Source organism: Hyla sarda, chromosome 2 (assembly GCF_029499605.1).
Source record: "Hyla sarda isolate aHylSar1 chromosome 2, aHylSar1.hap1, whole genome shotgun sequence".
Lineage (NCBI taxonomy): Eukaryota > Metazoa > Chordata > Amphibia > Anura > Hylidae > Hyla > Hyla sarda.
This window is the reverse complement of record NC_079190.1, coordinates 358,419,101-358,442,587: the sequence shown is the minus strand read 5'-3', so window position 1 is coordinate 358,442,587 and position 23,487 is coordinate 358,419,101. Positions and strand designations below refer to the sequence as shown.

The following is a 23,487-nucleotide window of genomic DNA, read 5'->3' as shown; positions in this document are numbered from 1 at the left end:
ACGTGCGGGACCTAACACTAATCCTACCTGTGCGTGATAAGCAAAACAGGGGCCAGTTTGAGAAACCTTGGCATTGGTGTGCGGGCTCTGGTATGTCCTTCATATAAGCATATACTGGCGAATGTCTCAATTTTAACATCAGTGTTGAGGGATTAGCCAATGTCATTGTATACATCTACCACAGTAGTGCACCCGTATTCCTGTATTGTATTATTCTAATTGTTACACGTCCACACCGTCTATCTAGTGTAGGATTCTATTGTGGCACTTGTAGTCCGCTGCAGGCATCCTCCATTGTATGCATTTTTATGCTGGGGATCGCCCCTAGCAATGGACTACAAGGGCAGGATCTGCTCCCCCAGTATAAATGCACAACCGCATTTGGGGTTGAGCACCTCCTGCCATTTGAGACCACATTTTTTGTATATATATATATATATATATATATATATATATATATATATATATATATATATATATAAAATGAACTAAGTATACTCGTAATGGTGGTTTAAAAATATCTCCTATCATACAAGACAAATAGATGTGCCACTATTTGTTGTGAAGAAAAAATAAATAAATACACATGTTCTCAACAATAATCATCAATATATACCACACTGGCATCATTCCAAGTAACAAAAATGTCACCTCCTACCCATAATTTGCCTTTAACTGGACCACCCAACGAAAGGCGACCCTGACACATCTTCAAGAACTAACTGTTCTGTTGCTGCCTAATTCATCCCATCGCCTGACAGGTGCCACTGTCACAGGATAATGTTATTCACCCAACAGTGGTCTTAACGTTATGGCTGAATGGAGTATGTGCTTAGCCTCAATTAGTTATGGGGTTCATCTATTTGTCTGTCTACATATCATTTCAGTCCTCTGTATGCATAAATGTCAACGTTTGGTAAATACAGCTTTTACTTTATGTGAGATCAGTAAATATACTATTTTCATCTAAGCATTTTTGAGCGTTGCAGGATTTCCAAGCCCTTCTGAAAGAAAGCGAGAATCTGTGTGCTTTCCAGTCATAAATTATTAATCTATCTTTGTAAAATATGGTCAGAAAATCTTTGCCTTGATGTTTAATAAATCAAGACTCTTTTGATATTATGCACACCATTGCTACTTTTTTCTTTAAGCACTAACTAACGGAGTACAGTCGTTTTACTACTGTTGCAGTCTGTATGGGAAAAAAAATGAGGCACATGCATCAGACAAGGTCACAATGTATGTGTCGTGAATGGGAAATGAAATCAAACATGTGTCTTCGAGCTCTGCCCTCCAGCAAACTGTAAATTGGTCGTTTCAGGAGTCACTTAAGAATGATGCCCACTCCTGATTAACTGCATGAGAGACAATCTGGCAATCAGCGCAGAATCATAGGTGCGCGGATGGCGGACGCGCTGCCTTCTTGATACCACCAACATGTTTCTTAAATATTTTACACTATGTCTGTTCGAGATATAGATGGTAAAATCTGTTTACCGGGAACAGAAAGTAAGCTGCATATCAGAAAACTAATAGAATATAGCATTTCTAAAGATTTCTATCTTTTTAACACTAACCAATTCACATGTACATACATTAGTCATTTGTCAGTGGCAGATTGTGAACAAGTTAAAGCAAGCACAGATAGGTTACGAGCGTTACAAAACTACAACATCAAATGGACAGCTGAAGGCTAACGTGTTCGCAATCTGCAAAATATGCTATCCCCTATGCTGTGGTTAGAGCAGAGCTCAAGTCTGGCAGGAACGCAGGGGAATGGAGTTCCTGTACTCTTTTCACAGCAGGAACCCTTTTCCCATTAGCAGGAGTCCTGCAGGACCAGCCCTTGAGTGAAAATCTTTGGTGAGTTCCCACACTTTTTCTGTCTGGATAATCCCTTTAACACCTTCATTTTAGAAATACCCCATAAATGACCCCATTATAAAAACTACACCCCTCAAAGTATTCAAAATGATATTCACTAAGTGTGTTAATCCTTTAGGTGTTTCACAGGAACAGCAGCACAGTGAAGAGAGAATTAAAAATCTTCATTTTTTACACTGGCATGTTCTTGTAGACCCAGTTTTTGAATTTTTACAAGGGGTAAAAGGAGAGAAATCCCCCCCCCCCCAAAATGTGTAACACAATTGCTATTGATTAAGGAAATACCTCAAATGTGTATGTAAAGTGCTCAGAAGTGAAGGAGCGACAAAGGGATTTTGGAAAGTGAGTTTTTCTGAAATGGTTTTCGGGGGGCATGTCACATTTAGGAAGCCCCTATGGAAAGCAAAAAGAAAAAAACACATGGCACAATATTTTGGAAACTACACCCCTCAAGGAACGTAACAAGGGGTAAAGTGAGCCTTATCACCCCATAGGTGTTTGACGACTTTTTGTTAAAGTTTGATGTGTAAATGATTTTTTTTCACTATAATGCTGGTTTTCCCACAAATTTAACATTTTTACAAGGGGTAATAGGAGAAAATGCCCCCCAAAATTTGTAACCCCATCTCTTCTGAGTATGGAAATACCCCATGTGTGGACGTCAAGTACACTGCGGGCGCAGTTAAGATGGAGAGAGAGCACTGCGCATTTGAGGCAACGTAAAAAAGGGCAATTTAGTTGTATATGGGGTTAAAATTTGGAATGTACTCTGGACTTGGTACATTGGGGTCAAATTATGGGAAATTAAAATGAAAAGGAAAATGTAGTACTCCATGGAAGTGTGATACTCCCTGGAGCAGTTTTTAATGCAGAGGCCCGGATGATCAAGGCAAGTGTCACACTGAGTGGTGGTGTCCTTCCGTATCCCCCTCTTGTGACACACTCTGAATTTTTTCTGGGATCGTCTCTTCTTCCCAGTGTGGAGGACCTCACCTGGAAAGTGTTGGCCTGGGACCATCCTGGCACCTATAACTTCAGTTCCTTGGGAACTATGTTCTGCTCTTTCCCAGTCGCCAAAGATCAGGGCCCTTAGGACTTCTTCTTGTAACTGGAGAAATCTCCCTGTGCTGCCAGCGTACTGGGACAGTACAAAAGAGTTGAACATGGCAACCTGTACCAAGTAGACAGCAACTTTTTTGTATCATACCAGGGTTTTCCGCATCGCCATGTATGGCTTGAGGACTTGATGAGAGAGATCAACTATATACTATAGACTGATTATAGTACAGAATACAATCAGGCTTGAGGACCGTTGTTGTGGTACCTCAAAGGGATCCCTCTTATCTTTATACCTGACCAGCAACAGGTTTTCATGGGTAAGGGCATGAGACTCACCCTTGGGCATAGGCGTCTGAACAAAATTTTGAGGGAGGCCTCTCTGGTTCTTCCAAAAGTGGATGTGGATATGGCAGCAAGGGATGTGAACAGAGGGATGCTGGTATAAAAGTTGTCCACGTACACGTGGTAACCCTTATCCAGCAATGGGTGCACAAGGTCCGACGAGTTTCCCGCTAACACCCAGAGTGGGGGGACATTCTGGGGGTTAATACGGGAATCCCGTCCCTCATATAATCACCTGTACGCGCTTCGAGGGAATATATTGGGGGAAGATGAGTCTCCCCTTAAAATTGATAAGAGACTCATCTACCAGGAGCTCGCTGAGGGGTATGTAGCCCTCCCAAAATTTGGCCCCAAAGTGATACATGACCGGCCTCACTTTGTAAAGCCGGTCACGGGGGGGGGGGGGGGGGGGTCAGGGAAGTGTGTATGTGCTTGGTGTATACTATATATACAATGGTGTGTGATTAGAAATCACAAAAAAAAAAAAAACTCTGCGGCCAAAAAAAAGAAAAGGGTGAAAAATCGCAGTGCCCTGAAACCCTAATAGGGCACAGGTTGCACTGCAAAATCTGTGGCAGACCCTTGAGGACCTATTAAGGGGTCGGGGATTTAAAAATTTAAATTTTTTTTTACACCCCTACCTTTCCCTAACAGAAAAACTCACCCTGACTACAGGAGGCAGCAGACCACTTCTTCTGTCCTGAGGGGCACAGATCTTGGCAGAGAGGGGGGTCCCTGGCTTCTTTTCTCAGCCTCCCACTGACTGAACTCAGTGGGTGAGCAGAGCTGAGAAAAGGGGACAATAGCAAAAGTCTGACCAATAGCGGTGCTCCTGGGTGGGTGACAGGATTGCCACCTCCCCCCAGCAACAGGAGGTGATTGGTGGTGTATACTACACCGCGGATCCCCTTCTAATTCTGGGTCATTGGGTCACATGTGACCCGTATGACCGGAATCACTGCAGATCGCCGGTGCGATCTGCGGTGATCGCCGACATGAGGGGCTCTCAGGATCCCAGTCGGCATTGCAACGGGATGCCTGCTGAATGATTTCAGCAGGCATCCCGATATGGGAGACCCGTACACCCGTGGTCCTTAACCGCTTAAGGACCAGGCCATTTTTCACTGTAGGACCAGAGCGTTTTTTGCACATCTGACCACTTTCACCATTAATAACTCTGGGATGCTTTTACCTTTCATTCTGATTCCGAGATTGTTTTTTCGTGACATATTCTACTTTATGTTAGTGGTAAAATTTTGTTGATACATTTCTTGGTGAAAAATTCTTTGCATTAATTTTGCATTTTTCTAACTTTGAAGCTCTCTGCTTGTAAGGAAAATAGACATTCCAAATAAATTATATATTGATTCACAAATACAATATGTCTACTTTATGTTTGCATCATAAAGTTGACATGTTTTTACTTTTGGAAGACATCAGAGGGCTTCAAAGTTCAGCAGCAATTTTTCAATTCTTCACAAAATTTTCAAAATCTGAATTTATCATGGACCAGTTCAGGTTTGAAGTGGATTTGAAGGGCTTTCTTATTAGACATACCCCACAAATGACCCCATTATAAATACTGCACCCCTCAAAGTATTCAAAATGACATTCAGTAAGTGTGTTAACCCTTTAGGTGTTTCACAGGAATAGCAGCAAAGTGAAGGAGAAAATTCAAAATCTTCATTTTTTACACTCGCATGTTCTTGTAGATCCAGTTTTTGAATTTTTACAAGTAGTAATAGGAGAAAAATCCTCTCAAAATTGTTATCCCAATCTCCTCGAGTAAGAAAATACCTCATATGTGTATGTCAAGTGTTCGGCGGGCACAGTAAAGGGCTCAGAATGGAACGAGTGACAGTGGGATTTTGGAGAGTGAGCTTTTCTGAAATGGTTTTTGGGGGGCATGTCACATGGCCCCTATGGTGCCAGAACAGCAGAAAACCACCCACATGGCATACCATTTTGGAAACTACACCCCTCAAGGCACGTAACCAGGGGTCCAGTGAGCCTTAGTACCCCCACAGGTGTTTGAAGACTTTTCGTAAAAGTCGGATGTGTAAATGAAAAAAATTTTTTTCACTAAAGCGCAGTTTTTTCCCCAAAATTTACCATTTTTATAAAAGGTAATGGGAGAAAATGCCCCCCAAAATTTGTAACCCCATCTCTTCTGGGTATGGAAATACCCCATGTGTGGATGTCAAGTGCACTGCGGGCGAACTAAAATGCTCAGAAGAGAAGGAGTCACATTTGGCTTTTGGAAAGCAAATTTAGCTGAAATGGTTTTGGGGGGAGGGGGGGGGGCATGTCGCATTTAGGAAGCCCCTATGGTGTCCGAACAGCAAAAATACCCACATGGCATACTATTTTGGAAACTACACCCCTCAAGGAACATAACAAGGCATACAGTGAGCCTTAACACCTCACAGGTATTTCACGACTTTTTGTTAAAGTTGGATGTGTAACGGAAAAAAATTAAAAATTTTCCCTAAAATGCAGTTTTTTCCCCAAATTTAACATTTTTACAAGGAGTAATAGGAGAAAATTACTCCCAAAATTTGTAACCACATTTCTTCTGAGTATGGAAATACCCCATGTGTGGACGTCAAGTGCTCTGCGGTCGAACTACAATGCTCAGAAGAGGAGGCGCGCCATTGAGCTTTTGAAGAGTGAATTTGTTTGGAATGGAAGTCAGGGGCCATGTGCGTTTACAAAGCCCCCCGTGGTGCCAGAATAGTGGAACCCCCACACATGTACCCCATTTTGGAAACTATACCCGTCACGTAATGTAATAAGAGGTGCAGTGAGCATTTACACCCCACTGGCATTTGACAGATCTTTGGAACAGTGGGCTGAGCAAATAAAAAAATTTAATTTTTCATTTTCACAGACCACTGTTCCAAAAATCTGTCAGACACCTGTGGGGCGTAAATGCTCACTGTACCCCTTATTACATTACGAGAGGGGTGTAGTTTCCAAAATGGGGTCACATGTTGGGGGGTCCACTGTTCTGGCACTATGGGGGCTTTGTAAACACACGTGGCCTTCAATTCCGGACACATTTTCAAAATCCCAATGGCGCTCCTTCTCTTCTGAGCATTGTAGTGCACCCGCAGAGCACTTTTCATACACATATGGGGTATTTTCTTACTCAGAAGAAATGGGGCTACAAATTTTGGGGGGCTTTTTTCCTATTTTCCCTTGTGAAAATGAAAAATTTAGGGTAACACCAGCATTTTTGTGAAAAAAGATATTTTTTTTCATTTTCCCATCCAACTTTACCAAAAATTTGTCAAACACCTGTGGGGTCTTAAGGCTCACTATACCCCTTGCTACATTCCGTGAGGGGTGTAGTTTCCAAAATGGGGTCACATGTTAGTATTAATTTTTTTAGTTTATGTCAGAACCGCTGTAAAATTAGCCACCCCTGTGCAAATCCCAAATTTAGGCCTCAAATGTACATAGTGCACTCTCACTCCTGAGCCTTGTTATGCGTCCGCAGATCATTTTACGCCCACATATGGGGTATTTCCGTACTCAGGAGAAATTGCGTAAAAAATTTTGGGGGTCTTTTTTTCCTTTTACCTCTTGTGAAAATAAAAAGTATGGGGCAACATACAATGTTTTACACTAACAGGCTGGTGTACACACCAACTTTTCCTTTTCATAAGGGGTAAAAAAAGAAAAAGCCCCCCAATATTTGTAGTACAATTTCTCCCGAGTATGGAAATACCCCATATGTGGCCCTAAACTGTTTCCTTGAAATACGACAGGGCTCTGAAGTGAGAGAGCACCATGCACATTTGAGAACTAAATTAGGGATTGCATACGGGTGGACATAGGGGTATTCTACGCCAGTGATTCCCCAACAGGGTGCCTCCAGCTATTGCTAAACTCCCAGCATGCCTGGACAGTCAGTGGCTGTCCAGAAATGCTGGGAGTTGATGTTTTGCAACAGCTGGAGGCTTCGTTTTGGAAACACTGCCGTACAAGACGTTTTTCAGGGGGGGGGGGGGCAGTGTAAGGGGGTGTATATGTAGTGTTTTACCCTTTATTATGTGTTAGTGTAGTGTAGTATTTTTAAGGTACATTCACACGGGCAGGTTTACAGTGAGTTCCCTGCTAGGAGTTTGAGCTGCGGCGAAAAATTTGCCGCAGCTCATACTTGAACCAGAAAACTTACTGTAAACCTGCCCGTGTGAATGTACCCTGTACATTCACATGGGGGGCAAACCTCCAGCAGTTTCAAAACCACAACTCGCAACATGTACTGACAGACCATGCATGCTAGGAGTTGTACTTTTGCAACAGCTGGAGGCACACTGGTTGAAAAACCTTCAGTTAGGTTCTGTTATCTAACTCAATATTTTCCAACCAGTGTGCCTCCAGCTATTGCAAAACTACAACTCCCAGCATGTACTGATTGCCGAAGGGCATGCTGGGAGATGTAGTTATGAAACAGCTGGAGGGATCGCAACTACAACTCCCAGCATTCTGGGAGTCGCAGTTTTGCAACATCTGGAGAGCTACAGTATAGAGACCACTGCAAACTGTGGCCCTCCAGATGTTGCAAAACTACAAATCCCAGCATGCCCAGACAGCAAACAGTTGTGTGGGCATGCTAGAAGTTGTAGTTTTGCAAGATCTGGAGGGCTATAGTTCAGAGACTACCATATAGTGGTCTCAAACTGTAGCCCTCCAGCTGTTGCAAAACTACAAATCCCAGCATTCCCAAACAGCTGTCTGGGCATGCTGGGAGTTGTAGTTTTGCAACATCTGGAGTGCTACAGTATAGAGACCTGTATAGTGGTCTCGGACTGTTGCCCTCCAGATGTTGCTAGGCAACTTACCAGCTTCAGTCGGATCCAGGGAGCCTGCTGCATGACATCGCCGCCCGCCGATCACCAAGATCTTCGCCCGCAGCCTCCGGAGGGGTAAGTGGACCTTCGGCGCCCGTCGTTTCCCCGTTCTGCCCCGCCTATTGTGGGTGGGCAGGACGGGGAAAACGAAAGTAAACCCCCCGCCCCCGATCCGCTATTGGTGGTCGCGTCTAGACCACCAATAGCAGGGATAGGAGGGGTGGCACCCCTGCCACCTCACTCCTATGCCTTCAGGGGGATTGTGGGTGTCTTAGACAACCACGATCCCCCTTATATTCCGGGTCACCGGGTAACCATAGACCCATAATGACCCGGAATCGCGCAAATCGCAAGTGTGAATTAACTTGCGATTTGCGCCGATCGCCGATATGGGGGGTGGGGGTACGATGCCCCCCCTGGGCATTTGCGCGGGGTGGGGACCGAAATTCCCACAGGCGTACAGGTACGCCCTTGGTCCTTAAGTACCAGGGAGCAAAGGCGTACCCGTACGCCCTTGGTCCTTAAGGGGTTAAGGGCATTGGGCGTACCTGTATACCTTAGTCCTGCTCATGTTATATGAAACACCCTTAGGAGCTTAGTGTGCATCATAACCAGTGGGTCCTGGTTGCTATAAGAAGCCAGGATAAACGGCTAATGCAAACTTTGCCGATCAGGCAGATGTCCGGCATTAATCCTTTGGATGCATTGATCAAAGTTGATTGTGGTGTCTAATACAGACACAGGAAAATACAGGAAAAAACTTATGCTGGTAGCTTAGTAGAGCTGATTGGGACACCCTCGGAAAAAATCACATTGTTCTGATCAGCTGTAAGTATGGTGGGAGGTCCCTTACCGTCCTCCTTGGCCATCCGATGCTGCAAGAAGCTTCTGCAGCCTTTATCAATGTAGCGCCAATAACACTGATCAATGCTGTACTATGGCACAGGATTGAACAGTGTATTCAATCTAAAAATTGCATGAAATAGTGCCTTATGGGGACAAAAAAAAGGTAAAAGCTGAAAAAAAGAGATTATAAATTTGAATGAGGACCACCCCCAATAAAAGTTTGAATCACTCCCCTTTTTCCATTTTTTTTAGTTATTAAAAAAGATAAACAGAAACATTTATTTTTATTGTAAAATCAGTCTGAATATTATTTCCAGAGACAGCTACGTGTATTTTGAGGAACATTTTAGTCTCGTCCAGTTATCCTCAAAGTTAATGAGCATGAAAGATGCCTAGTGCAAATAAGCTATTTTGCATAATAATTATATCTGTTGCAAATGAAATGCAAAAGGTCAATGAATCCAGCTAGTACGTTTTCAAAACCAGATAATACAGCATTAACCGTGATAATACGCTTTTCAAGAAGATCATGTTTTATTACATAGCATTTCCTGTACAACATATACAGGGCTTTCTGGAAAAAAATAAATGTGATTGGTTGAGTCAAATGCCGACCAATCACACACTGATGGAAGCAATAAAGTACCTATCATGTTGAGGAATAAGGACGATCTACATAGGAAAGCTTCTTGCAAATTGCGCTCAGACTGGTAATCTGCTGTTATAGCCCTTGTATGCTATGGAACAATGGGGGAGATTTATTGAAACCTGTGTAGAGGAAAAGTTAACCCGCTGCCCATAGAAACCAATCAGATTGCTTCTTTAATTTTTCATAGGCTTTTTTAAAAATAAAAGAAGCAAGTTGATTTGTTGCTATTGGCAACTGCTCCAATTTTCCTCTGCACAGGCTTTGACAAATCTCCCTCAATGAGTTGTGCATTGAGAAAAATTTGGCTCTTTTGGGTGCATTTAACTATTCCCATACTAGCTGCAAATTTCACGCATAAAAAACCTACTGCTATTTTCTTAGCCTGTGAACAGCAAATTTTAGAGTGAACCTGTTACTTTAAAAAAAACTTGCCATGTCAAAAGCTTTGATCTATCAGGTTCTGAGTGTTCAGACCCTGACCAATTTCTAGATACAGCTGGGAGGAAAGCAAGGCTGACCAAGACAAACCCAAGACTTAGTTGTCTGAAGAAAACTCAGTCGGCACTGCTACAACTTCCACCTGATAACACACCTTGCTGAAGCTAGTCCCTCAATGCAATTTACAACATTTGACTTGTATCGGTGCTCAGTGATGTGAGACAAGAACTGCAAAATTCGTACTGGTAAAGGTAAGAAAAACTCACGGCACACAATGGTCATGCTTCTTCCATTTATTCCCAACAAGAGGTCACTTCACATGTCGGGAGGGGGTAGAGAAGAGACGGGACTCACAGCACACGATGGTCATGCTTCTTCCATTTATTCCCAACAAGAGGTCACTTCAAATGTAGGTAGGGAGTAGAGAAGAGACGGGTCCCGTCTCTTCTCTACCCCCTCCCGACATGTGAAGTGAACTCTTGTTGGGAATAAATGGAAGAAGCATGACCATCGTGTGCCGTGAGTTTTTCTTACCTTTACCAGTACGAAACCCAAGACTTACATTGTAAGTTTGTCCATTTAGCGTGCTCTTCTCCTGGTTCTTTCTGAAAAAAGAAATAGATAGGATGGATCTGTTTTTCAGCTGGCTTCATCTCAAAATGTGTCCACTTTTGCTTGTATTTTAATATCTTCCTTGACTCTCAAATAGATTTCTCAGATGTTGTCAATAGAACCTTAGTTATAGAGCCAGCATTGTATTTGACTGAGATTTCCTTGACTGTGCTATTCAGAGTGATTCTTGACATCCTCTTTTGACCCCTTTCATCGCTAAGTTGCGTAGTGGCATAGGATCTCCTTTTGCCTTGATCACACCCTTTTTTGTATACTTTGGACACAGTTCACCAGAAAACCCTATAAAGTTGGCAGCTTTTGAATTACTGGACCCAACTAGTCTAGTACTGATGGTCATGCCTCTTTCAAAAATTATCAAATCACTCGATTGTCCCATTGTAATGTGGACTCACACTGTAAGGTCCCATGCACATTATGAATTCACCATCAGGGGATCAACAATGCCTGGAATCGGAGTTAAAGGGGTATTCCTGGAAAATACTTTCTGGAGCCAGTTGATATATATAAAACAGTTTTTTCCTGGATAACCCCTTTAATTTCGCTTGGAATTTACCCCCACACAATTTAAAGTCCCATTGGGATTTTCTAGGCAGAATTCTGCAGAAAGAATAAACACCGGCCTCTGACTCTTGCAATAGCTATGCCCGGCAGTGGAACAGTAACAGCAGCCTCCCCGGCAGCCCAGCACAGCACCGCGGATCTCCGCAAAGGTGAGGAGACCGAGGATCGGGTGTGGGGGTGATGTAATGAAAGGGGAACGAAGATGGTTGTGGGGGGGTCCGAGGGTCCGGGGGGTTGTGGGGGAGCAGTGGTGATTAAAATAATGAGGAACGGGGTCCAGTGTGGGGAAGAAATGCAATGATGAGCAGAATGAGGATGGGAAGGGGGGGGGCAGAGTGGGTGTAATGATGAAAAGACTGAGGATGGGGTGAGGAAGGGGTGCGTGGGGGGGGGAGGATAGAAGGATGTGAAGACCGGGGATGGAGTCCCAGGGGTGGAATAACGGGATAATGAGAAGACTGAGGGTGGGGGGGGGGGGACATGGAGTGCAGGGGCGAGGATACCAAGGATTGGTGTGGTGGAGGTGAGGGTATAGCAGTATTATATTCATAGGGTACAGTTGGTGGCAGTAATATATTCAAGGGGTACAGTGTGTGGCAGTATTAGATTCAGGGGTACAGTGGTTGGCAGTATTATATTTAGAGGGTAAAGTGTGTGGCAGTTTTATATTCAGGGGGTACAGTGGGTGGCAATATTATATTTAGGGATACAGTGTGTGGCAATATTATTTTGAGGGGGTACTGGGTGTGGTAGTATTATATTCAGGGGGTACGGGGTGTGGCAATAATATATTTAGAGGGTACAGTGGTCCCATCAGTAGGACCCCCATTATAAAAATGAACTTCTTATTCTAAAATGTCTGGGCCTTTTTTTGGTCCCAGTCCTGCCCTGTCTGTAAGTGACTTATATCACTGTATATTCTCCTGACTGTGTCCCATCAGCGCTGTAGTCACTGATATCTTTGTGCGGACAAGAACGGAGTTGTCAGGGATTAGGGAAGCGGGTCATCAGGGAGTAGGGGGGCCCAGAACAATTTTTCGCATTGGGGCTCCTTGGTTTCTAGCTACGCCCCTGTACATCTATATGTTGCATATTTAGGTTGAAGGTCAGGGCTGGTTACTTTAGCTAAACATCAATCTGAGGGAAGTGGCTTCTAAAGAAATTGTAACAATGAAAACATTAGATTTCTTTTATTAGTTGATAAACATTTTAAGCAATGTCTGAATGAACAGTCTGACCACTGCAAAGTGAGCGGCATCCTGATTTTTGGTTATTTTATGACCACTTACACTTAATGATCACTTATATTATGACACTTTTATTATTTACCATATAAATCAACAGTTTCTTTCATTTTCTAACATTTTCCTTTCTTGGTTTAGTGTTTGCTAAACCAAGAAAGGAAATAAACACAAAACTGTAGCCACAAGCCTTGGAGCTATTAGGAAGGTAAATTGTGACTTTTTTTTTTTTTTTACATATCTTTTAGGTAAATAGTTATTGTTTGTATGATACATATAATAATGAAAATGATTATTGCTAATTCATATTAGTTATATGGCCATCAGATGTAAAAGTGGCAAAAGTGGCAAAAGTGACAACCAATGAACTAGAGTCATAGAGGTGTTAGGGGAGCAGAAACCCTTTTCATCCAATTTCACCAAACCAATATCATGAACAATATGGGAATATTACCTGTTCTGATAAATCCCATTCTCATTTAGATCATGTGGATAGCTGGGGCATTTGCATCACTTAGCTAGAAAGAAATGGTACCAGGATGTAACTATGTGAAAATGGAAAGTTGGCACTCTGGTAGAGGTAGTGTAATACTCTGGGCAACGCTCTTCTGGAATTCATAGGAACATAGTTATAAGGTTAAAAAAAAAGACATATATCCATCTAGTTCGGCCTATGGCACTATAGTGTTGATGAAGAGAAAGGCAATAAAAAAATAAAAACCATAAGGCAGATTTTTAAGAATCAAGTGCCTGAAATATTACTAATCCCCAGAAATGCATCCAGGCCCCTTTTGAACTCTTTTATGGAGTTCACCATGACCACTTCTTCTACCAAAGAGTTCCATAGTCTCACTGCTCTTACAGTTAAGAACCCCCATGTGCTGGTGTAGAAATCTTCTCGCCCCCTTGTTATAGATATCATTCTAGGTATAAACACATCATGGGAAAGATCTCTGTACTCTCCCCTGATAAATTTATACATTTTATTTAGATAATCCTTAAAGGGGTTCTCCACTGCCTTAACCTACTTGTGGCAGTTAGTTAGTACTGTGGCTATATGTTATTATGGCTTTTTTTTCCCGACTGGTACTGTATGTGGTGTTTTTCTTACCTTGGTTCCAGACCCGGAAGCTGGTTTCTTCATTTGCTTCCTGCCTTGCCTAGACCACTTTTTTTTTTCTTCTGCCGCCATCTTGCCATCGGGACGTCACCGTGGAGGGTGGTGTGTGGGAGGCCGGCCTGCCCCTCGCTCCGTACGTGCCCGCCTCCCGCGCGACTGAATCCTCTGGGGTCATCAGCGCGCACCTCCTTACTTTCAGCTTCTTCTAAGCTGAATGCGAATTGGGATGCTTTCGGTGAATCGGATCCCGTGATGGGCGCATGCGCAGTTCGTCCTCGCTCAGGAGGGTCATCTGCGCATGTGCCATTGTGATGTCAGCCTTGGGCCTGATGCGCTGGGGGATTGTTAACCCTAACCTTGCCAGAGGGGAGTCCCTGAGCACTGGACAGCTCCCGAAGGTTTACTTTGGCAGTGTTTCCCAACCAGGGTGCTTCCAGCTGTTGCCAAACTACAACTCCCAGCATGCCCAAATAGCTGGCATAATTTTTAGTGTGTGTGATTTGTAGTCACTGATGTGCCAATGCGTTACCTCATGTATTTGGTGTGTTTATATGACAACATAACATGATATACATAAATATTTTGGTGCCATAGAATGCTATATTGAACCATGATTCTTTGCAAGTTCTAAGGTCTTAAAAGCTTCTGCAGCGTTGCGAACATCCTGTCATTACATGTGTTACGGACTTAGGATCTATTAGCTATAAAATATTTACTTGAAGAAAGCATAATACATGCACATTAGAATTTCCTCTAAAAGACCAGTCCAAATTATCTAGCAGGTGCCGGCAGCAGTTAGCTCAGACTCCAGGGGCGACAGAAAGAATTGAAAGAATCTGTTACAATCTGAACTTGTGATTCTAGCTTATGTAAAAAGTAATATATATGTTAAATTTTTGAATAAAGTCAAGCCCGCTGACAGTCACCATCTGTTGAATAGTAGTATAACACACAAGCCCTGGAATAACTGGGTTATGTTGGCAATTTAATAAAGAAAGCTGCATTGGCAGAAAAAAAATGTTCCTGTTACTTGTACAAATTGAAGTTTGTTAATCTCTTTGAAGTACTTTATAGGAGTAAACCTTGTTGCCACATAGCCTTGCACAGCGGGTTACAAAGGCTATGGGTAGGAGGGGGTTAAATCAAGTCATCAGCGGAAAAGAACAGGTTTGGATTCCTGTTGAAATGTCCAGTTATTTCAACCAGAAAGGAAAAGGCATTTGAGCTGCGTGAGATACAAAACCATATTCTGACTATATACAGCAGGAGTTATCCTACAGTATATAATGTGTATGTTAATACAACCATGTATTGCAGCATCTAAAAATATAATGCAAAAAAATTGTAATGGATATTATATAATAGTTTTTCTTTCCTCCTATTGAGTCAGTTCCAGACAACATGATATGGGCACAAATCATGATGACTGACCATAGATGTAATGCCCTGACCTATCATTATCCCAAATCCATATTATGATGTTTGTCAACCTGCCTGCTGGAGATTAAATGCACCCGCTGGGTTGGTAGTGGAGTTTTGGGGTAGTGCTAAACAAGGGGGCAGAGTCTAAGGTTTAAGAGTTATTCCCTGTCTGTTAAAGAAAGTAGAGACTTTCCCTCAGGAGGTCTCTACCTTGGAGTAATCTCTGATAGCAAACCTGATGCATGGATGAAAATAATACTCTAACGGGATTTCAAGGCAGTTAACAGGATTGTATTCTGTTAGGTAGAGGTTGGGTAATGGTATACAGGCAGTAGATTGGGGTGGGCAGCAAACAGAAGGATTTGGTCAAAAATGAATACCAACATTTCCAGAACAGTTGAATACCTTTTAACAGTGAAGTCTAAATGACTATGTTGCTTAGGCACTAGGCTTTGGTGGTAGAGTCCTTAAAGCATTAAAGGAGATAACTAGCATATCTGGGACCCCAATCAATCATAAGAATAAGTGTCAATTATCCACCAAGTGAATGAGCATGCTTGACCACCACTTCATCCAGCGGTTAGTAGTATTCAGAAGTCTACTAACACAAAGGCCCAAAAGAGACCGACAAAAACCTTTCTTTGAGTTCCTAACCCATATACTATATCTTTTATTTTATTTATAGATAAAAGAAAAAATGATAAATATTTATTTGTGTATCAAGTGATTCATGAGTTAAAATGTCCACTGTGCTTTGTATCATGCTTCTGATATCTACCTTGTAGCCTTATTAAAAATGCTGGAGTGCACTGTATGCAACAAAGTGACTAGATGTAGTCACCGTCTGCAGTACAGCGACACTAAATCTGGTGATCCTTGGTTTAGAAAACACACACACGCCCTGACGTGTTTCACTCCATAGAGCTTTTTCAGAGGTCTGGGGCTAAAGGCTGATGGCAAGGTTCATAAGTCCAATAGAAAATTATTGGGTTGGCACATGAGCATATGTGCGCATATTCTCATGATCAATGGGAGTCTCAGTGATCTATTTCCCCTTGATCAGCTAGTTATCCCCTATATTATAGATTGGGAAAAACTTGTAGTCTTAGGATAACCCCTTGAAGAACATTCTGATGGACATTCATTATACATAGATTGCCTGTGATAAAGTATAAAAGGAGTATCTGTGAAAAAGCAGTAGAAGTTCAAGCAGGAGAATGGCAGCAATTAGTGGGACATTGACTACAGTGGAATCAAGTGGAGAGCAACAAGTAAGAGCAGGATGGTTATGGGATGTGACAATATTCAGTTAAGCAGGAATTTTCAAAAGTAACATAAGCGTAAAAATGTGCCTATCATGCTTGTCCAAAACTGGCCTGTGTTAAAAATATTACATTTATTGAGCACCCCAAATGTAGTGGCTTAATGTCTATATGTCATCTTTTGCTTGAAAATACATGCTTTTAAGTCACTGTAAGACTCACCGCAGTCAACTGGAACTCAGGAGGTAGTAGATCCGCAATACCATGGTGGTCTGGAGCAGGAGATGTAGTGGATCCGCTGGACCTGTGTGGCAGATGACACGGGCTGTGCCAGGGAGCGGAGTCTAAGGTGCCACTGGTTTTCACCAGAGCCCTCCGCAAAGCGGGATGGACTTGCTGCGGCAGGAGGCACCCAGGTCGCTACCCCTGGCACAAGTCAACCACACAGGCGGCTGAGGTCAAGCGTGGCACAAAAGGAAATAGACTGGACGCAGTCAAGCTAGCAAGAGGTCTGGGCAGGCAGCACAGGAGCGTAGTCAGTAGGGTAGCAGAAGGTCAATAGGCAGGTGGCTAGGAACACGGTCAGGTCACGGAATGCAAGGTCTGAAACACAGCAAGGAACACAAAATACTGCTTTCTCTAAGGCGCTAAGGCAAACATTGATCTGGCAAGGGTAATAGGGAGGAGCTGGAACTTATAACAGAGATACAGGTGTCAAACTAATTACGGGCGCACTGGCCCTTTAAATTTCAAAGCTCCTGCGCAGAGCTGAGGAACAGAGGCCGGGGACAGAGGTGAGTGACGGGCTGGGACTCGCATGCGGGCGCATCCCGCAATGCCAATCACAGCCCCGCTGGCGGCAGTCCTGGACGGGGAGATGCGTTCACGGCCCGTATGTCCGGCCAGAGCGCAGTGTATAACAGTCACATTATATCTGAATAATTTCTAAAAGTGCACTTTTCTGTAGAGAATCTGGTGTGTGCTTGCATTCCATGTTGCGGAACAGCTCTTTCTCTGGGTGAGGGATATTGCACGCTCCTCACTCCAGCGATGCTGTCGGTTATGCCTCCTTTGTAGATCTCTTCCATTTTTCGACTATTATTCCAATATGACATTTCCTAATTAAGCTATACACCTATCCTAATGTCTGACAGCTCCTCGAAATGGTCCTCTTGTAGCCACATTTGTAATGTGGATCAGTACTTTCATAGCCTGACAGACCAACAGTGTGCACTGTTTGCTGTGATTTCCTTATGCTATCATAGGTCATCATTATTTTATGGCACAGAGGGAACACGCTGCAAGAATTTTAATGACAGGAAGATCAGATCATAAAATGAAGGCACGCTTCCTGATCTGAATGCCAGAGAGAGTGAGATGAAGGGTGAATTTACTCTTGGGTCAAAAGCAACATAAAATCAGCTCATAATTGCGCCGAGTTTATCACCGTAAAATCCAGTTTTCATTTATTATCTGACTTGTAAAATTATGCTTTATCATATATTCACACCTACAGAAATGCCTCTAGACCCACAGAAAAGCCTTGATGCTGCTGAGAAGTGACTGCTTAGTATACTGCTCAAGGAAAACAAAGAGGATTTATAGTAACTTTCTTATCTGCACAATGTATTCTGAGGCCACATCGGAGACTGGGTGGTAGCTGCAGTAGTATAAATGAAAATTGGTGATTGTAATAATGTCACTAGCAGTTTAATACCCAGTAAGGTGATAAATACATAGCTTCTACCTGTACATCTACCCACCGGTATATTTTATTTTTGTTTCTGTCGGATTTCAGTTTTATGACCCCTGTTCTATGGTCACCAATCATGTACACCTAAAACTAAAGCAAAGGCTATTTGTCTTATACCCTGTCATTGCTGGACTATGCTCAAGAAAGACATTTGTAAGAGAAGGTAAACCACAAGCACCCCACATTTATTTGTATGCCTTAAAGAGTTAATCTGCCCCTAGACATCTTATCCCTCAACCAAAGGATAGCGGATAAGATGTCTGATCATGGGGGACCGTTCGTTTAGAGCATCGGTTGCAGTGCCGGAGGCTCAAGACGTCACGGCCACGCCCTGCTCATGATGTCACAGCCACGCCCCCTCAATGCAAGTCTTTCGGAGGGGGCTATCCTCCATATAAGATAGGGCCAGGGACTATTGAGAGGATTCAGATGATTGGACAGACTAGATGGGCCAAATGGTTCTTATCTGCCGACACATTCTATTTTTCTATGTCTCTATGTGACGACCATCATGCCCCCTCCCATAGACTTGCATTGAGGGGGCATGGCCGCGACATCATGCGCCTCTGCCCCTCATCGCCAGTCATCTCGCAAGGAGCGAAGTTTGCACCGGATGTCTGGGGTGCCGCAGACGAAATTGCGGGGGTTCCCAGCGGCGGGACCCCCGCGATCAGACATCTTATCCCCTATCCTTTGGATAGGGGATAAGAAGTTTAGGGGCAGAGTACCCCTTTAAAGGTTCCCTGTCACTTGGCTAAGCGCCTCTCTCCCTGACTCAAAGAAAAAAATCAGTCAGGGGCCACACTGTAGTTGCACAAGTGTTGGGTGTGTATACATTTACAGCCAAGGGTGGTCCTGTGAAAGGTAGTGGTCTAATGGTCATGAAAACTGATAACGATACTGAGCAAATGGAGATGAATAGCAGGTTTCCTCATAAGTACCATTTGAGGGGCCAACTGAGGCAATGGTTAGCCTCCAAAGGATCCACAGGAGCCCTGTTGATTCAGGAATAGTTTTCAGCAACCAGACATCTGGGTGACTAGACTTAATAGTCCAATATTTCTAAATTTCCAAATGCAAGGAAACCTCCAAATGTACTGTAACCCTTAAAGTGACTGCAAACATTAATAAGTGAGATTACCAAATGGTGTTTCCAGCAAGGTGCCAACCTCTCTTACACTAAGTCCAAATAAAGCATCATTTTTTAGGTCTATAACATGTTTATTGTCCAAAATTGTCAATTTGGCATTAAAACTATGCATATTTTGCCTGAAATTCATGTAAATTCCACCATGCAGATCCGTATTTTTAATAGGAATCTGTGTCGTAGTAATTATGGCATGGGTTTTCAAAAAATAAAAGTGACATGCCACTTATTGACACAGATTTGACATTGAACATGGTAGTCAGGGCTAGCACTAAGTCGTAAAAATGGAGGACCTATGTCCCCCATGTGAATAAAGTGGCAGTTAAGCATGCACAGTTCATTCATTCTGAGCTATCTCCAAGGAACTGCTTAAGGACATCCGTGCTTTCCCTTGACCTTAGTCATAAACAAAGCAACACCGAGAGAGTTCAATACTATTTTAATTTAACTCTGGTGCCTTGGTCTTTCTTTATGTCAGTCTTCTATTTCTCTCAGGCCTGAAAAAAGAGTTAAAAGAAATCTGTCATCAGTGTCACATGCACCAACCTGTCAGTACAGGTAGGTAGTGCAGGTGACACTGATGACAATGGTTTTTACCTTGTCCCGTTCCATGCTGTCGTTCTCCGGCAATGCTCTTTGGTATCTTCAGCTCCGGGCCTGACTTGGAACATGGGCGGAGCTTAACCCGTTTACGCAAAATCAGGTACATGTACCTGATGATTAGCGGTGACTTTTACAAAAAACGCTGAATATATCAATCAAAATTTACCACTAATGTAAAGTACAATATGTCACGAAAAAACTATCTCGGAATTGGATTGATAAGTAAAAGCATTCCACAAGTTATTACCACATAAAGAGACGCATGTCAGATTTGAAAAAAAGGCCTTGGTCATTAAGGCCAAAACAGGCTGTTGAGTAAAGGGGTTAATGACATCACTGCTGCTGTTTGCTAGCAGTGGGACCCAGCAGAGAACAGCAGCGGTGAAGTTACTAAGCTCCATCCATGCTCCAAGTCGGACCCAGAGCGGAAGATACCTAGGAGGATTGCCAGAGAATGACAGCACAGAACAGGACAAGGTGAGTACCGTTGTCATCAGTGTCACATGCACTACCTGTCTGTACCCACAAGTTAGTGCAGACAAGGATTAAGTAGATAGGACGACTCACCTCCGCTGCATCTCCCACACCTCGCACGGACTAGCCGGCAGTGCCTCCGGTCTTGTACTTTCAGCAGAAAGCAAGAAATGCCCAGCGAGGTAGGATGCAAAACAGGATTCTTTATTTAGGACACATGGTCAGCACATAAAACCAACGCGTTTCGGGTCAAGCAGGACCCTTAGTCATGGCATCATGCCATGACTAAGGGTCCTGCTTGACCCGAAACGTGTTGGTTTTATGTGCTGACCATGTGTCCTAAATAAAGAATCCTAGAATTAGTCAAAAAACATGGATTTCCAGCACCAATTTCAGGAAACTTTTTTTTGTCTTTATTAATCCATTCCAAAATCGTACAGAACAAAAGTGCAGCAAAGAGAAATATCCGACACGTTTTGGCTAGTATATAGCCTTAGTCATGGATAGATCATAGTATGAGTATAATTATTATTCTTTTTTTAATGTTTTAATGAACTGGTGAAAGGAAATACCTAGATGGTGGACATAAATTATTGATCTACATGAAAGCCTGTGTACATGGATGCCTGTGTAAATAGTTAAAAACAGAATATGTGAAAAATGTACTAAATCCTTTTTTTCATGAGCTTGGATCTGTAACATTTAACAGCCCATATGTGTGTTTTATATATTCTAGCTCGGAGATCGATGAGTTCATAAAACACAAGGGGACTAGTGTACAAACTGTGCTACATTTTTATTTAATGTACTGTGACGTGGGAGATATGGCGAATCCTTATTTAACTTGTATGTTGTGTGAAAGCCAAGGCTGAAGCTGAATATCATTACTATCATGTGGTAGATTAATGAGCTCTATTTAGGGAAATACATAAAGGGAAAGTGAGCCCTTGTGCACATTTTTGGTTTTCTGCTATGTCATGGCTAGCAGAGGTAGAATATGAGGCACTTGGACCCCCATGATCACTTGAACCAAAGGGCTCACAGCACTCCTCTGAACGCCATGCTCCCATCAAGTCATAGATCACACATTTTTGTTTGGCTCTCTATTATATACAACATAAAAGAAATAGAAATCTATGAATTATTAGCCAAGAGGGCACAGTAGGCACAGAAAAACAATATAGACCAGCTCCTAGATCCCAATGATACCTCCTGACATGCCATATAATGGAGATGTGCACTATATTGTGTGGAAATAGAAACACTGACTATTGAATATTCTGTTTCCTCTCTCTACAGTTCACGTGGAACCTGGCACTTGTGAAGTGATCGCCGCTCACAGATGCTGCAATAAGAACAAGATTGAGGAACGGTCACAGACGGTAAAATGCTCCTGTTTTCCTGGACAAGTGGCGGGGACTACGAGAGCAGCTCCATCATGTGTAGATGGTAAGATTCATATTTTAGAATTGTATCTAAACCTGGGAATATACTGCTCTGTTGGCAAAATAATATACGAGCTTGTGGCACTGTTTATATTTGAAGCCTTTTGAATGTGTGCTTTTGTGAGCTTTGCTTCAAGGAGTCATCCCATCTCCTGTCCAGATGCTGTGTTATAATATTTGAACATAGATACAGATTAAGGTCCCAACTTGAGACCCTGCTATGAGTAGACAGCCAGTCACAAGAAGTGTCTCTCACTACATGGTCAGTCATTCATCTGAATGGAGGGCGTGTATTACTTCATCTACCATGAAGAAGCAACTAAGGACACTGTCACATATCAATCTGGCTCAGTACCAAGCCGGATCAATGACCACAACTGATGCCACAACTGCTGGAAAAGTGCATCAGTTGTATATGGTCTGGTACCAAGTTATTTCTGTAGGTTGGATGGGGGAATGCTGCAGGATACGTTCCCCTGTCTTCCCCTGTCTATCGCAGTTGAGACGACGAATAAATCTGAACTGTTCCATGGAAATCAATGTTATCAATGTAATCATAAGTTTCCTTCCAGCACTTTTCTACAGACTTGGAAACTGAGTAAGATTGCAAAACATAAGTGACGGCACCCTTACTTTGGCAATATCATCTAATATATCAACAGTAGCCATATCCCAGCTTTAACCCCTTAAAGGGGTACGCCGGTGAAATTTTTTTTTCTTAAATCAACTGGTGCCAGAAAGTTAAACGGATTTGTAAATCACTTCTATTAACCTGTCAAGGACCAAGGGTCCTGTACGTCCTGGGTTCTTTCCCTTTCTATAACGTGGGGCCACGGGTTGGACCCGGCCTCTAACAATGGCTTGGACCCATGGCTAATAGCGCACGGCACTGATCGCGGTGCCGCATGCTATTAACCCTTTAGACGCGGCGTTCAAAGTTGATTGCCACGTCTAAAGTGAAAGTAAATTAATGCTGGTTAGCTCAGGGAGCAGTTTGGGATCGCCACGGTAAAATGGTGGCGTCCTGAACAGCTGTAGGACATCCTTACCTGCCTCCTGGTGTCAGATCACCGAATGACTGCTCAGTGCCTAAGATCCAGGCATGAGCAGTCAAGCAGCAGAATCATCGATCAATGGTTTCCTATGAGAAACCATTGATCAATGTAAAAGATCTGTGTGTGAAGTGTTATAGCCCCCTATGGGGGCTACAATACTGCGAAAAAAGGTGGAAAAGTTAATAAAGTTAATTTAACCCTTCCCTAATAAAAGTTTGAATCACGCCCTCTTTTCCCATTAAAAAAAAACCTGTGTAAATAAAAATAAACATATGTGGTATTGACACATGCAAAAATGTCCAAATTATAAAATATATAATCAAATTAACCGCATTGGTTAATGGTGTACGCGCAAAAAAAATTCCAAAGTCCTAAATAGTGTATTTTTGGTCACTTTTTAGATCATGAAAAAAATGAATAAAAAGCGATCAAAAAGTCTGATCAATACAAAAAAGGTACTGCTAAAAACTTCAGATCATGGTGCAAAAAATTAGCCCAATTACTGCCCTGAATGCGAAAAAATAAAAAAAAGTCAGAAGATGACAATTTTAAACATATTCATTTTCCTGCATGTAGTTATGATTTTTTCCAGAAGTACGACAAAATCAAACCTATATAAGTAGGGTATCATTTTAATCGTAAGGACCTACAGAATGAAGAGAATGTATCATTTTTACCGAAAAATGCACTGCGT

At 42.6% G+C, this 23,487-nt stretch overlaps 1 protein-coding gene across 2 annotated transcripts in view; it reads left to right on the top strand.

Moving 5' to 3' along the window:
• The window catches only part of TAFA3 (TAFA chemokine like family member 3), a 402,721-nt gene that overhangs the window by 316,292 nt on the left and 62,942 nt on the right, over window positions 1–23,487 (top strand). For both annotated transcript variants that reach the window (XM_056558306.1, XM_056558307.1), the window contains exon 3: window positions 21,593–21,742. In XM_056558306.1, coding sequence (XP_056414281.1) covers window positions 21,593–21,742 — 150 coding nt within the window. The remainder of the gene's footprint in view (window positions 1–21,592; window positions 21,743–23,487) is intronic.